This window comes from Cyrtonyx montezumae, unplaced genomic scaffold, assembly GCF_038088225.1.
Source record: "Cyrtonyx montezumae isolate F1298 unplaced genomic scaffold, pur_monq_1.0 scaffold_2, whole genome shotgun sequence".
In the NCBI taxonomy this organism is placed as follows: domain Eukaryota; kingdom Metazoa; phylum Chordata; class Aves; order Galliformes; family Odontophoridae; genus Cyrtonyx; species Cyrtonyx montezumae.
Window position 1 is genome coordinate 37,214,258 of NW_027071936.1, and position 13,202 is coordinate 37,227,459.

At 39.5% G+C, this 13,202-nt stretch overlaps 1 protein-coding gene across 1 annotated transcript in view; it reads right to left on the bottom strand.

The window, feature by feature from the left end:
- The window catches only part of UNC5C (unc-5 netrin receptor C), a 232,256-nt gene that overhangs the window by 52,563 nt on the left and 166,491 nt on the right, over positions 1–13,202 (bottom strand). Inside the window, exon 3 of the mRNA XM_065736903.1 lies at positions 12,011–12,154. Coding sequence (XP_065592975.1) covers positions 12,011–12,154 — 144 coding nt within the window. The remainder of the gene's footprint in view (positions 1–12,010; positions 12,155–13,202) is intronic.

Below are 13,202 nucleotides of genomic sequence, written 5' to 3' on the forward strand. Positions count from 1 at the left end.
TTAATAACTACTGGCTTATGATATGTTTCATTGCCACACCACGCAATAATCTTTCTATGCAGAGAAAATAGAATATCTGCTCCCTGGAAAATGAGCACTTTAAAAAGACGGAGGCATGTTTTCACTTCATTCAAGCATTATGTGGTCAAAAGTTTCATAGCAGATTTATTATTTATATTGTGGTAGTACACGTGAACCCAGCCGGGAACCAAGATCTCACTGTGAAGGGTCACGTCCAGTCATGGAACTTGAGGAGAAAGAAATTCCTTCTTTGAATAATTTATGTTTGCTAAAGCAATGCTGGGGAAATACTAAAGAAAGTTAAAGAAAATTATATAAGCCTGTAAAACTAAAACACAGTTTTATAAGCTGAGTTTTCCTGAACTCCTGGTTTGAAGTGTTTGTGCTGCCATTTTTAAACATTAACCTTATGAGTTCAGCTACTTTGTCTTCACTATCTCGCTATTCCTGTAGTACTAGATAACAACAGTCATAATGAGGAGTCAAACCACATTTGGATTCGTGCACAGCACCACCGAAACGTCAAAGGCAGAGGGGATATGTCTCGTAACCATGGAGCTGTTTGCTTTACTGGGCAGCTGCACACTTTGGCTTTTTTGGGATACTTCTGTAACGTATTTGCACTGGTGCTAAAAGGGTTGTATCAAGAAGGATGGGGTTTTGGAGAAGTGAGTTTTCATCCCCAGCTGCTGCTGGGGACATTTTTCCCTGCTGTTGACTGCAGGTAGACACAGGGCCATGCTGAAAGCAGTGACAGAGAGCTGGTCTGTCTTTGCAAAAACACCTTTCCAAAAAAAGGGATTTTAAAATTTTTGTTCTGAAGTCAAACAAGTTACCTATGCCAGTTCATGGCAAGGTTATGCAAATAGTTGTGTCACGCTAGAAATAAACCATATGGGAACAATTTAAAAGCCAAATATTTCGAAGCTGTAACCTGCAGCTCTTCTGGAAAACAAACCACTGAAGTGAACCAGCTTACAAATAGACCATCCGAAGTGCTATTTTTCATCTAGAATTGGTAATTTTGTTGGACAAGATGTCAACCTTTACATGGTTGTGTCTGTTGGCGTTCTTATTACACTGGAGTTACTCCAGTCCAGTAGGGCTACCTCATATGAGTGTGACCAAAGGACAAATAGCAAGAGCAGTTCTGTCCATGATGCCTGTATGGAGCTCCCATTGTGTTGCCAGCCCCAGCACCACCAGGCCGAGCCCACCCTCTGACAGGTTAACCAGGGGCATACTGGCTGTACAGCTCAATTTGAGTAACATTTTTTTTTGGGGGGGAAAGAACTCTGAAAGGGCTTCTTATAAATGTTTGTACATATCTAAAGTGTGGTGGAAGGCAATAGGATGAGGCCAGGATCTTCTTGGTGGTGTGGTTTGTATTGATAGGGCGAGGAGTAATGCCCTAAAACATGAACATAAAATGTTCCACACAAGCATGTGAAAGAACTTATTTACAATAAGGATGTTGGAGCACTGGAAAAGGTTGCCCAGAAAGGCTGTGGAGTCTTCTTCTGTAGAGATATTCAAGACCCAGATGGATGCCTACCTGTGCAACCTCTTGTAGGAAACCTGCTTTAATGGGGGTTGGACTCAATGATCTCTTGAGGTCCCTTCCAACCCCTGTGATTCTGTGAAACCAACCCTCCCAAGTCTTCTCTCTTTAGGTGGGAGCCATTCAAAGCACAAACTCCTGACACCTAGCTTGCCATTCTTCTGCAAGTGCACAGATAAGCAACTCTTTGAGGAGCTGGTGGGTGTCTTGGAACACAACACCCTTCCTTTAGCTCAGGCTCCTCTTATATCACATAGGCATAATGGGTATCCTGGACAAACATAATGTTGTGTTAAATGCAGTTTGCTTTAGATGAGAAAATATCTTGGGCTATTCTGCAAGCAGCACCTGTAAGATCATATCACTTAATTCCATAGCTATCTCCAAAGGAATTCCCTCTTCTTCAAAATAGAAGTGCCTTAGTGCATTTCATGCACATGTGTGTGGTAGGAAAATTATAACAGATGTGCTCAAGTATCACGGCTGAGGATATATAAGGAAGTTACAGTGCTGGTAATAGAAGCATATAATACTAATAAATTTTGCATTAATAATGCATTCAGGTGTTCTGATATGGAGAGATGGATACAGTAGAGACAGATTAGATAGACAAGAATGTGAGGTTTTTCCTTGTCATGTTGATTTATTGTCATCCTTGCCTTCCTGAAACATTTGTAGAACTTGGAAGTTCTCAGCAGCCTCATGCATGCACAGCAATCCCCTCACTCACAAAACGCTCGTCTCTAAAATTCCTCAGTTTTAGTGCATACATAAGTAAACAGCATTAAGTCTAGAAATGTATAACAATAGTAAAAAAAAAAAACCAAAAAAACACCCACTTTGCCCTCTTTATTATCAACAGCTAGAAGTGCTGGGACTGCACACCTTGTTTTCCCTGTGAAGCTCTCCAGCATGGATATTGGAGGTGAAGTGAATCCCACAGGAGGATCCCCCAGCTCCCCTCCCACTCTGCTTATCAATGCCACTGGATTGTAGCAGGTCAATGAGTCGCAAAATAAATATGCACTAAGTAGATGCCTTGACATAATAGACAGTAATGTTCTCTAAGGAGCCATTAGATACTGTTGAGTAAATGATATTCATTTGAAAAAAAAAAAAGAAAAAAGTACATAATTGTGTATTTACAAGACTGGAAGCTTTTATACCCTATTCTTTTGGCTCCCTTCCACATGTTTACAGCTTAACCCATGCAGAACTACCTACAGCCTCTCGCTGCAGCTGTGCCACCTACAAACAGCTACAGATGGCAGTTGCGCAGGGCAGCTTCTACCTCAACAGGCATAACGTTCTCTGATTGCAAAAGATAATAATGGTAATAAGGTGAGCTCTAAATTACAAAGAGGCAGAATGCTTAGGAGAACAATTTCATCACCTGCTGTGCTATTGTGCAACATTCTACTGGGATAGCACTGCATTTTGCACAGACTAGTTTCTATGGCTCTTGTAGTATGACTTTTATTTTTAGATAATAAAGATTTCCTTCTAATTCTTCAAACAGTGCTCATGTTACAGTCCTCATGGCAACTTCACACTGCCGACCAGGAGTGGGTGAGTGTGCTAATGTACTGAGGGACTTTGGATCACTTCCAAACAAAGCTTTCTCAAAGACATTTGTTGTTTTTCTGAAGTGTCATATAAGTTACAAATGCTTGCAAGCAGAAGGAATACATTTTCCCACAGAATGGTAAAAGACAAATAAATACATCCAATTTTTTTTAAACAAGTTTTCAAAATCTTTAAAAAATATACCTGAAAAAAACCCAAGACTATGAAACACTCAATCTATTCTAAGTCAGGACCTCTTTGTGAAGAAGCAGTGTGAATTATTAAAGCTTTAGGTCGGCAGCAGCCCTGCAGACATTTTGTTGAGAGTCCTCTCTACCCTCACTCACAATAGACAAACAAGGAAGGCAGCTGCTCTTTCTCTCCATTATTACTTTAGTAATGCTGAACAACCCCTGACTGAGTTAGCAATACTCTCCCCATTATACAGGTAGTACTGCTGCCACAAATCATCTCTTCAGGGCAGATCAAGCCCTGCCAAGAAGTGATGCTGAACAGTCCCCCTCATTCTGTTGATGCCTCCTTCGCGTGTGCCATTCTGCTGCTGGGCTTGGAGGTCAACATAGCACCAGCAGGCATTTCCCCACCTCTCACTCCCCTTCAAGGCTGTCTTCATAAAAAGAAACCATGGAGGAGAATTAAGATTCTGGTCTGTCACTTTGAGACAAGCTATTTTCTTTACTAATGTAGAGTCTTAGTAAATCCAGAGGGGGCTCTTGAGGCATATATCGCAGTACTTTTACAGCATACTTAAGACTTTCCTCCAAGACTCCCAAAATACTTCTGCACAAGTCTCTCTGTTAAGGACAGATGGCTGCATTCAGAACTGCACTGAAATGAGGGAATTTCCACAAGAATAAAACTGAAATAGTGTGATGGGAAACCAAAACTCAGTGCACGCCATATTGTTAGCATTATTCCTGAATTTCTATGCTTATGGGGGAGATGAACATTAGAGCTTAATTTTGATGCATTGTTAAATTCCCTTTATGTTCCATGCATTTTTAGCATATAGACAACTCAAAAGTTGCATTTCACCTGCTAAAGGTAATAGTTTCTATATAAACTCACCACATTCCCTCACTTCCTTTAGTAGCTGTCATCTTCTTCAAAAGAGCAAAGAATGGCCCTAGTCTTCTTTTTAATCAAATCTATTTTATCTATTTCCTTGCTGTTGCTCTGCTTTTTGCTGTGACAGGTGGGTGGGTAAAACTTTAAGGATATCTTTTATCATTTCTGAGAAAAGTGAGAAGAGGCAGGCCATATGCCTTAAAGGCAGTGCTAATGTAAGGGTGACTAATGAATGAGAATGAAAAACGGACACTTGTCAGACAGGAATTAGATGTAAACCAGAAATGAACTGAACAATGCAGCATTACTGTCAGGGAAAGATGGATTTCTGCCCTTGGTAGACCTTAAAGACTCTTGATCCTTTGCTCCTTCTAGTAACTCCAACTTCAATTTTCCTTCTATACAAATATTTCAAAATTAAAATAAATTAAAAAAAAAGCAAGCTCTAAGAGAAGACAAATAGAAAAGCCACATTATTTTTTATCCAACTTTCCCATTAGCTATGCTTACTGAGAGAAGTATATTTGATGTACGCCTTCAGAGAAATAAGTTATTAAGAATGTGGAGAAACCTTCATGAGGAGTACATATATATGGCAGTTTGCTTTATATATGTAAAACATGCAGACACCCATATAAAACCAAATATATCTTATGCAAAATACGCAGTTAAAACACTAGAAAAGAGGGAATTCGGCAAGACACTTTCTAACCATTATTAGTATATGAAGTCCATCTCCTATTGCTGAGAGTGTTCTCAAGTGGCCAGATTTGATACTGTTTTAATTTTAGATAGCTTAATATGAAATACTCAATCATAAAAATAGTTGTGGAGAAAGAGTGGGAAAACACCAATGATGTTCTAAGAAATGAAAGAGGATCCACATGCACGTGAAGACACATCTCACTGCATTTATTTCTCAAACTTAGATAACTGATCCTGACCTAGAGCAACCTGAGTAAAATTGTAAAACTGGCCTGTTCCTCTTTCATCACTTTCCACTGCACTGGTGGAATTGAGAAACACCTTCTTCTTTGCAAAAAAAGTTACAAGAGACTAAACTGAAATTCCAAATGTAAGAAATCATGTTCTATCAAATATACTTTGTCCTATCTCTTCAGTTCACAATTCTCTATTTCCACTTTGTCTTGTGTGGTTCCAGATCTCTGTTGTTAATTAGATCAAAGCAGGACACTGGAGTTCTCCCATTTCACATGACATGGCTCGAGCTGAGCTTGCCAGGAGCAGCCCAGGGTACGAGTCCTTGTGCTGTCATCTCTTGTGACCAAAAAGCCAACTCATCTCTCACAGTCCAGCAGCTGATGGGGACAGAGAAGACTTCTTGCAAGAGCACAATATCTTTTGAGGGCGCAAGCTGCTATGTATGCTGACTTGAGATGCGAGCAAAGGAATTATCCCCTTATTTGCTGGGCTACCACCTGGAAGAGACTTTGCTTGAGCCCAGGGCATGCTCTTTTCTTGTATTCATCGTGTCTTTACAGCCCAAGCAAATGTAACATGCACATCTGTCCTACCCTCATTCTGGTGACAGCATTTTCAGACAGATGAGGATAATGCTTACCCTTGGCAATTCCTTGGAGACTCACCCGCCCTCTGCATAGCTCCTAAGAACCATTTGTCCCACTCCTCCCTCTTCAACTCTAAGTTAGCTCAGCCAGGTACTGGTGGGATTGAGCTCCCTTTCACAATAGTTTCCATGTGGGCTAAGTCTGTAGTAAAGGACCCATACATATTTGGCATTGGTACAACTGCAAAAAATACAAGGAAGCCCACTTCATAAAGAATTCACTGAGCAGATGGGTTTCCAGCATGCATTGATCACACCATTCCCCTCCTCTTATATTTTTACTTGATAGCTAGATATTTCTTGTTTTTCTATGCAAGCTTAACCTGCAAGCTAACTTATAAACTGAATTATTTTAATTATTTTATTTTTTGATTAAAGATGAGATCAAAATCTCATTTTTCAAATAAATCTAAATGTAAAATTGAAATGACTTATCCTCAATAGGCTCTAGATGGCAGATTAACTAAATGCACTGAAGATAGGCATTAGAAACGCCAGGTGCACATTGCAATTTATATGTAGAATTGAATTTATAGCACAGTGAAACAGTAAAACAGCAAACAATTTATATAAACATGGTATTTTGTTGTTGTTGCCCTTCTGATACACTACTCTGACTCACAGAGCTATCTTCTTACTACCAAAACATACACAAACTTTGTTAACTTCTGACTGAATCTCTGTCTCACCATCAGGCACTAAACGTACTGAAAGATGATTATCTCCTGAGCATGTCAAGATAGGCAGGATATTCTCAAGGTTCCTAGCAGGGGATTAAATCCATACAAATTCATTAAAGGCATTTCTTTTTCATTTAAAGCAACGTTAACAGTGAAGTCAATGCCCATATTAATTTATAAAGCTATAAGTCCATACCATAAAACAACGTGATTTATATTTATTGCATTTGTTACTGCTTATTTATGTGTATTTATTACTGCTGCAATTGCATGCTGAAGTTTGAGAGCTGGTTGTGCCTATTAATTTGGGAAGCAGCACTCAAGCATGCCTGCAAGGAGAGAAAGAAGAGTATCAAGTATGCTAAATGCTCGGTTAACTCTGCACTGCCCTTCCTGTGATCTGCCATCATCTCTTCAGCAATCTCAGCTCCAGACCATGCCATGCAGCAATCTCCTTATTAATTGTAAGCAGCAGATATTGATTAGGAGCAACTGAAATGGTGCACAAGGAAGAAATTAAAGTCCTATCTCTGCTAACTCTTATGTATGCTTATCCACAAAATGTTCTTTTTTTCTTGCTTTTAGTAGTGCCCATCCTGGACATGCCTTCCTATTAAACCTTCCAAGTGTTATCTTTCCCACCTCTCGCTCCACCAAATTTTTTATCTACTACAATGTGCTTTGGTGGCACAAATACTTTGGCAGCTACAGGCACGTATCCTCTCAGCACTGCCTGGATTATGTACATGAAGGCAGGAAGAAGAAAGGCACTGCAGCCCCGACAGTGAGAGGTGAGATAACTGAGTGTCAGCAATGAATCTGTGATTTCTTTCATATCTGTTACTTTTATGACTGCATACCCTTGTAAGTGGAGATAAACTGTCAGGTAAACCAGTCTACTTTTCGATACTGCAGTATCTGACATGCATCTATTAGCTACATTCCTTTGAAAAAATGTCTGGGGAAAAAAAGGCTTTTAGATTAGTACGCAAGAAACGAATATGAAATTATACAAAAGATTAACAAGTGCAGTTTCTTACTACATCAAGACTTTCAAAATGAAAAACAAGATTTATCATTTCTTTCTTTCTCTTTTGTTCTGATTTAAGGTAAAAAGTGACAAAAAAGTAAAGACTAACCAGTTTAATTAGAGTAAAAAAAGATTATTCAACTGAAATTACAGTGAAAACTGATATTTTCTTACAAGTTTTCAGCAAACTGAAAACTTGACAGAAGCTCACATTCTCACTATATTTTCTCAAGGACAGGCTGGGTTAACATGAAGTCAGTAAGGCTACACCAACACAGAACTGGAGGAAATGAAAAGTGAGGCTGCTTTCTGCTCATGGGCTCAAAGCAATTTGTCTTAGCCACCCCGTTATTATCTGATCTAAAAATTAGGTCAAACCCCGTGGCTATTGTTTAGTCTTTATCAGATGCATTTTTCTGGTGGGTTTAATTCTAGCCTTGCTCACAAATGCTCAGGCCTCATTTATCCTTTTAACAAGAATAGTCTCTGTTAGGTCTCAGCTGTTCAGTGACATCTGCCTTGTTACATAAAATTCACATTAAAACTTTATACTGGGCTTGAGGTTTTTTATCCAAAGAAAAAGGCACCTCAAATCCTCCCTTCCTCTGCCTATAAAAGTAACTTAAAAAAAAAAAAAAAGTGATCAGAAAAACTGTATCAAAACCTATTACAGAACTCTGACGCACCTGGCAGGATGTGCCTGAAGTAAATAAGAAATGTGTGAATAAGTAGGAAATGCATTTTAGCACTCTCACAGACCACTATAACAATATTAAATTTTTCCAGCTCCACTAAGATGTACGCTGAGAGCCCCACACTGCTGTTTACTGAGCTATCAAGAATGAGAGAGTGAAAATGAATGTCAGCATATCTGCTTGTTCAAGAGGACAACAAGCTCAGCTCTGCTCTCTTGGGGAGACTAATGCCTCAGGAAGATCAATTCCATTGCGTACGAAAGAAGCTGAAAATAATGATGTTTCTATCACCTATTGTTTCTCCTCCTTTTCAGAAAAAGACATACCAAAAGGGAGTGGCTTCCTACCCTACACAAACACTTCGAGGAGCCCAGGATGTTGGCTTGAGACTGAGATTCTTCCTGTTCATATTGCTAGTATGTGCAGCCTTTGAAATGTAGCAGCATCTTCCCTCCATATTTATAGATTACCTCCTTCCTGAATAACTGAAGCTCTTACTTGGTGAGGGAGATGTTGCAATTGATTTTCATAGAGCACTTTCATTGACTGGGTTGTTACGTACTTTCTGACACATGCCTGACCCTGCATTAAACAAATACAAGCCACTTTTCCAGGATGTACATTTTTCACACTTTCAAATTACTTTTCAGTTAATTCTATTACACGCTCAGTGAACAGAGATGTTGAATGCTATTTTTTTTTTTGTATTTGTTTTAGCAGAGCGTAGCTCCAGTCCTTGAGATGACACTGTAACTCCAGAATAAGACCAGCAGTCATCAGGCAGAAAAGAGAAAAAGAGGAGGAGAAGAAAGAGAGGGAGACTGGCATAAGATTTTTTTTCTTAATCACAGAATCATTCAGGTTGGTAAAGACCTCAAAGATCATTGAGTCCAACCACGACCTAACCATACTGCCCTAATTCTAACAACCCTCCACTAAATCATGTCCCTGAGCATCACATCCAGTTTTTTAAACACAGCCAGGGATGGTGACTTAACCACCTCCCTGGGGAGCCTATTCCAGTGCTTAACAACCCCTTCTGTAAAGTGTTTCCTGATATCCAACCTAAACTTAAACTGGAGCAACTTAAGGCCATTTCCCCTTGTCCTGTCACCTGTCACGAGCGAGAAGAGACCAACCCCACTCTCGCTGTAAGCACTTTTCAGATACTGGAAGAGAGAAATAAGGTCTCCCCTCAGCCTCCTTTTCTCCAGACTAAACAGCCTAATGTGGTAGGAATGGCAAGTTGTGCTACAGTTGAGATGTTGAGATGAAACCACCAGGTTCAGATATTAAAATATGCCATAATTTAACTTAAGCAGAACACTTTACATGCTCCATTCACTTCACTGATACCTAAGGGTATGAGTGCTCCATTTAGTACAAATTAAAAATAAAAACTGCATTGGTGACATAACCATGTAACTACACATGCAGGCAGAACTGGACACCTATGCCTCTCCTAAATCTTGGACATCCTTGATCTTACAGATTCATAAATAACACACAGACCTTTCCTTATATCCCAGTCTCATGGCACACTGTGTAGACATCAGAAGACTTTTCATCAGTATCTAAAGTTTAGGTAGGAAACAACCATTGTACTGACTTGGTCCTCTGAAATCAAGTCTGTGAGTATCGATAAACACAGATACATCTTAATTCACACTTTAAAACAGTAATCTTGCAGACAAAATGACATCACAGAGAGAGGCATATACCCTTCATCGTTTGTTTGAATTCCTAAAAGAACAGTTCTGAGTTACCTGAGAAATGTATAGAAATCTATGATATTGGAAACAGACAATTCTGCAAAGATGTCTCTACAGCTGTTTGAAAACTTGCAGTCTGACAGCTTAACACTTCAAGGACCAAGGAGTGAAGGTGCCTTGGTTAGTCAAAACTGTTGAAAAACCCCAAGTTCAGGAACAAATGATAAAATCTACACAAAAATATAAAGCCATGTTTGAGTGACAAGTATGTAATACTCCCTGGAATTTTTTCAATTAGACTGTTGTAAAAGAAACCCCAAGACGCTACAAAAATCACTAAACTGATTGTTCTTCTGTCTCTACAATATAGTAAGAAAAAGAAGCAAACTCCTTATTACGAGTGTTTTCAACAGAAATTTGGACATCTGGGAAGAAATGTCAGCTGATATTAAAAGACAAACAAACAAAAACCTTATGTATGTGTACAAAGATTATGTTATATATAAAAATTAAGTGTATAGATGTGACAATGCACAGAATTTCCTTAACTATCGAATGGTACCTATTTGAACTTTCTAACTGCATTAATTCAATGGTCATCTGTAACAAGCTAACTGGCCGGACATGAAAATTGACTTAATGAGTTAACACAGAGCTCACAATCTAAAAAACCTGTTCAAACATTGCTAAGCCCTCCCTGAAGTGTTGACTGCTTGGAATAAAAAAAAATAAAAATGGAATGCCTCTTTTGTTTCAGTACAAAAAAATAAAATAACCAGAGACTTGAAAAGTCTTCTAGCATAAGGAAACACTATATACATATTTAATGGCATTTCTAATCTTTTAGGGTGACCACGTGCAATATTTTTAATTTCCTTTAACTCTGTAGAAATTCTTCTCTGAGGCGTGTCGTGCTCAAAGGTGGAAGTCCTTTATTTCCAGAAAGTTACTTGGAGTAAAAGCATTTGATAATGTGTATTTGAGAACTTTCACAAGAACAAAATAAGGAAGAAGCTCTAAGTGAATAGCTTAAAACAAAAGAGTCGTCCTATCAGTCCTTCCTCTGACGTGTCTGTGAAAAGCTTTATTTGACTGGAAGATTTCTCTTTTTTCATTACAAATTGTTAAGGTCAGTGTAGGAAATATAAGTATACTGCAAACTCAGCTCTTAATGACCTTTTCTCACAAAATGTTTTTTTGTTGAGATGGAGATTGTGGAAGAGATACAATTCCAGATGAAATATTTTGTTCCCATTTTACAAAACAGGATTTGATCATGTGAAAGAGAAACAGGAGTCCCCAGTGTGACTACTCTATTACAAAGAAAAGCACCTCTTTGAAAATTAATGAACATTAAATATTTGTACAGTCAAATGAAGATCTCTTTTCAGGGAGCTGCCTGCTCTGTGTTCTTGGGGACTAAGCTGGGAGTCGTCCATAATAAACATGGAGGTTAGTAAGCGTGAATAAGAGTAATGAAATATTAGGGCTGAGACAGCCGCTTGCAGTCTTTTATTACCAATCTTGTTACATGATATACTAAACACACACTTTTTTCCTTTGTGTAGCAGAAGTAGTGTTATTGTGCGATTGCAGAGATATAAAAGAATGCTTGTCACCTTATTTCAGAGCTTGCTTTGACAATGTTTCCACCCATTAGTTTCAGACACTTGAGACATGTAATTGCTGTATGCAGGAAATATTGCTTTTGCTGCTTTCCTCCCACACGAGAAAAGAATGAGACCACAGAATCACAGAACCATGGAAATGTTTGGAGTGGAAAGGACCCTGAGAAATCACACGGCCCATCCCTGCCCCCCGCTATGAGCTGGAACACTTTCCACTAGATCAGGTTGCCCAAAGCCCCACCCAACCTGACCTTGAACATCTCCTTGCTCTTAAGAACAGGATAAACGTAATTTTTTTTTCTGCGTCTGAAGGTCTGAACTTTAGTACACAACCATAACTTCAGAAAACACAAAGCCCAGTGAATGGAACACAAAATCTCTATCCCAGGTGGCAGAGACTCCGCTTTCCCTCACTTCTCCCCCACGGACGCAGCACTCACATGCAATGCGGACATAAGCCTTCCGGCTCTTGGTGGTGCCAGCTGAGCTCCAGGCAACGCACTGGCACCAGTAGTCCTCGGGCCCGAAGAGCTCCTCCACTTGCTGGCGGGAAATCTCAATGCTCACCTCGCGGACAATCAGACCTGGCAAGGTACAAGGAGCACTGGTCAGAATTATGTGTACAGGAAGGAAGGAAGGATCAGAAGTCTGCTTGCAAGGTTGAGACCTCCTGATGCTCTACCTATCTCTCAGCAATAAGGATAGGATGAAAGAAAAACAACACTTTGTTTGCAACACAGGAAAGGGTAACTGAAAAACAAATCACTCTGATTATGACTTTTATCACATATCGAGGGTCTGCTAGACAAATAAAAGGATAAGCACCTCAGCTGACATAAATTGTATCATGTCCATGGAATGATTTACACCAAGTGATGATCCAAACTGGTTTTATTTTCATACAAATATCAGAAAATTGTAGAGTCATTCAGCTTATATGACTCCCTTAGCCCTCCTGCATCTTACCTCCTTTGGCTAGGCAGATACACCACGGGGAGACGTCCTGCTCACTCTGACACTTAACTGCACAGGAAAATCGATTTTGCTATTGTAGAAAATGTTCCAGAGCTCTGTAATGATGGGCACAAGTGGTGCAGCACAGTTGTAGCAAGTTGTCAGTTTGGTGGCTGTTAATGCCACTTATTCTGGAAATACTACAAGATTTATTCGATAATTCTGTAACACATTTACAATGTATTTCAGTGTCTGACAGCCTTCCTGGCCACAATTTCTTTCAGCGCAATCCCTAAACACATCTGCCCTTACCAGCAGACCACCAGATTTGGCCACATTTCCCAGCCAGTACTCTGTTGGAAGCTCTTTTGCTGCAAGGAAGTGTTGTGATGCCTCAGATACCACTGCAGGAATCATTGGTAATGGTAATCATCTAGCAACCACCACTAAACTTCATACCAACACATCCTCTTTCTCCTCCTCAAAAGGCATGGCCTGGCCAAAATACTCTTAATTCCTGACAAGATATAAGAAGGAAGGACAGAAAGGAGATGCATGCACTCCTTGTCAATCTATTTGGTCTTTGTTGTCATTACCAAAGTACCAACAAACCATTAAATTGTGTTTGCCTGGCTAAAACAACATCACCTTTTTAGAACTGCACTCTCACAAACAGTC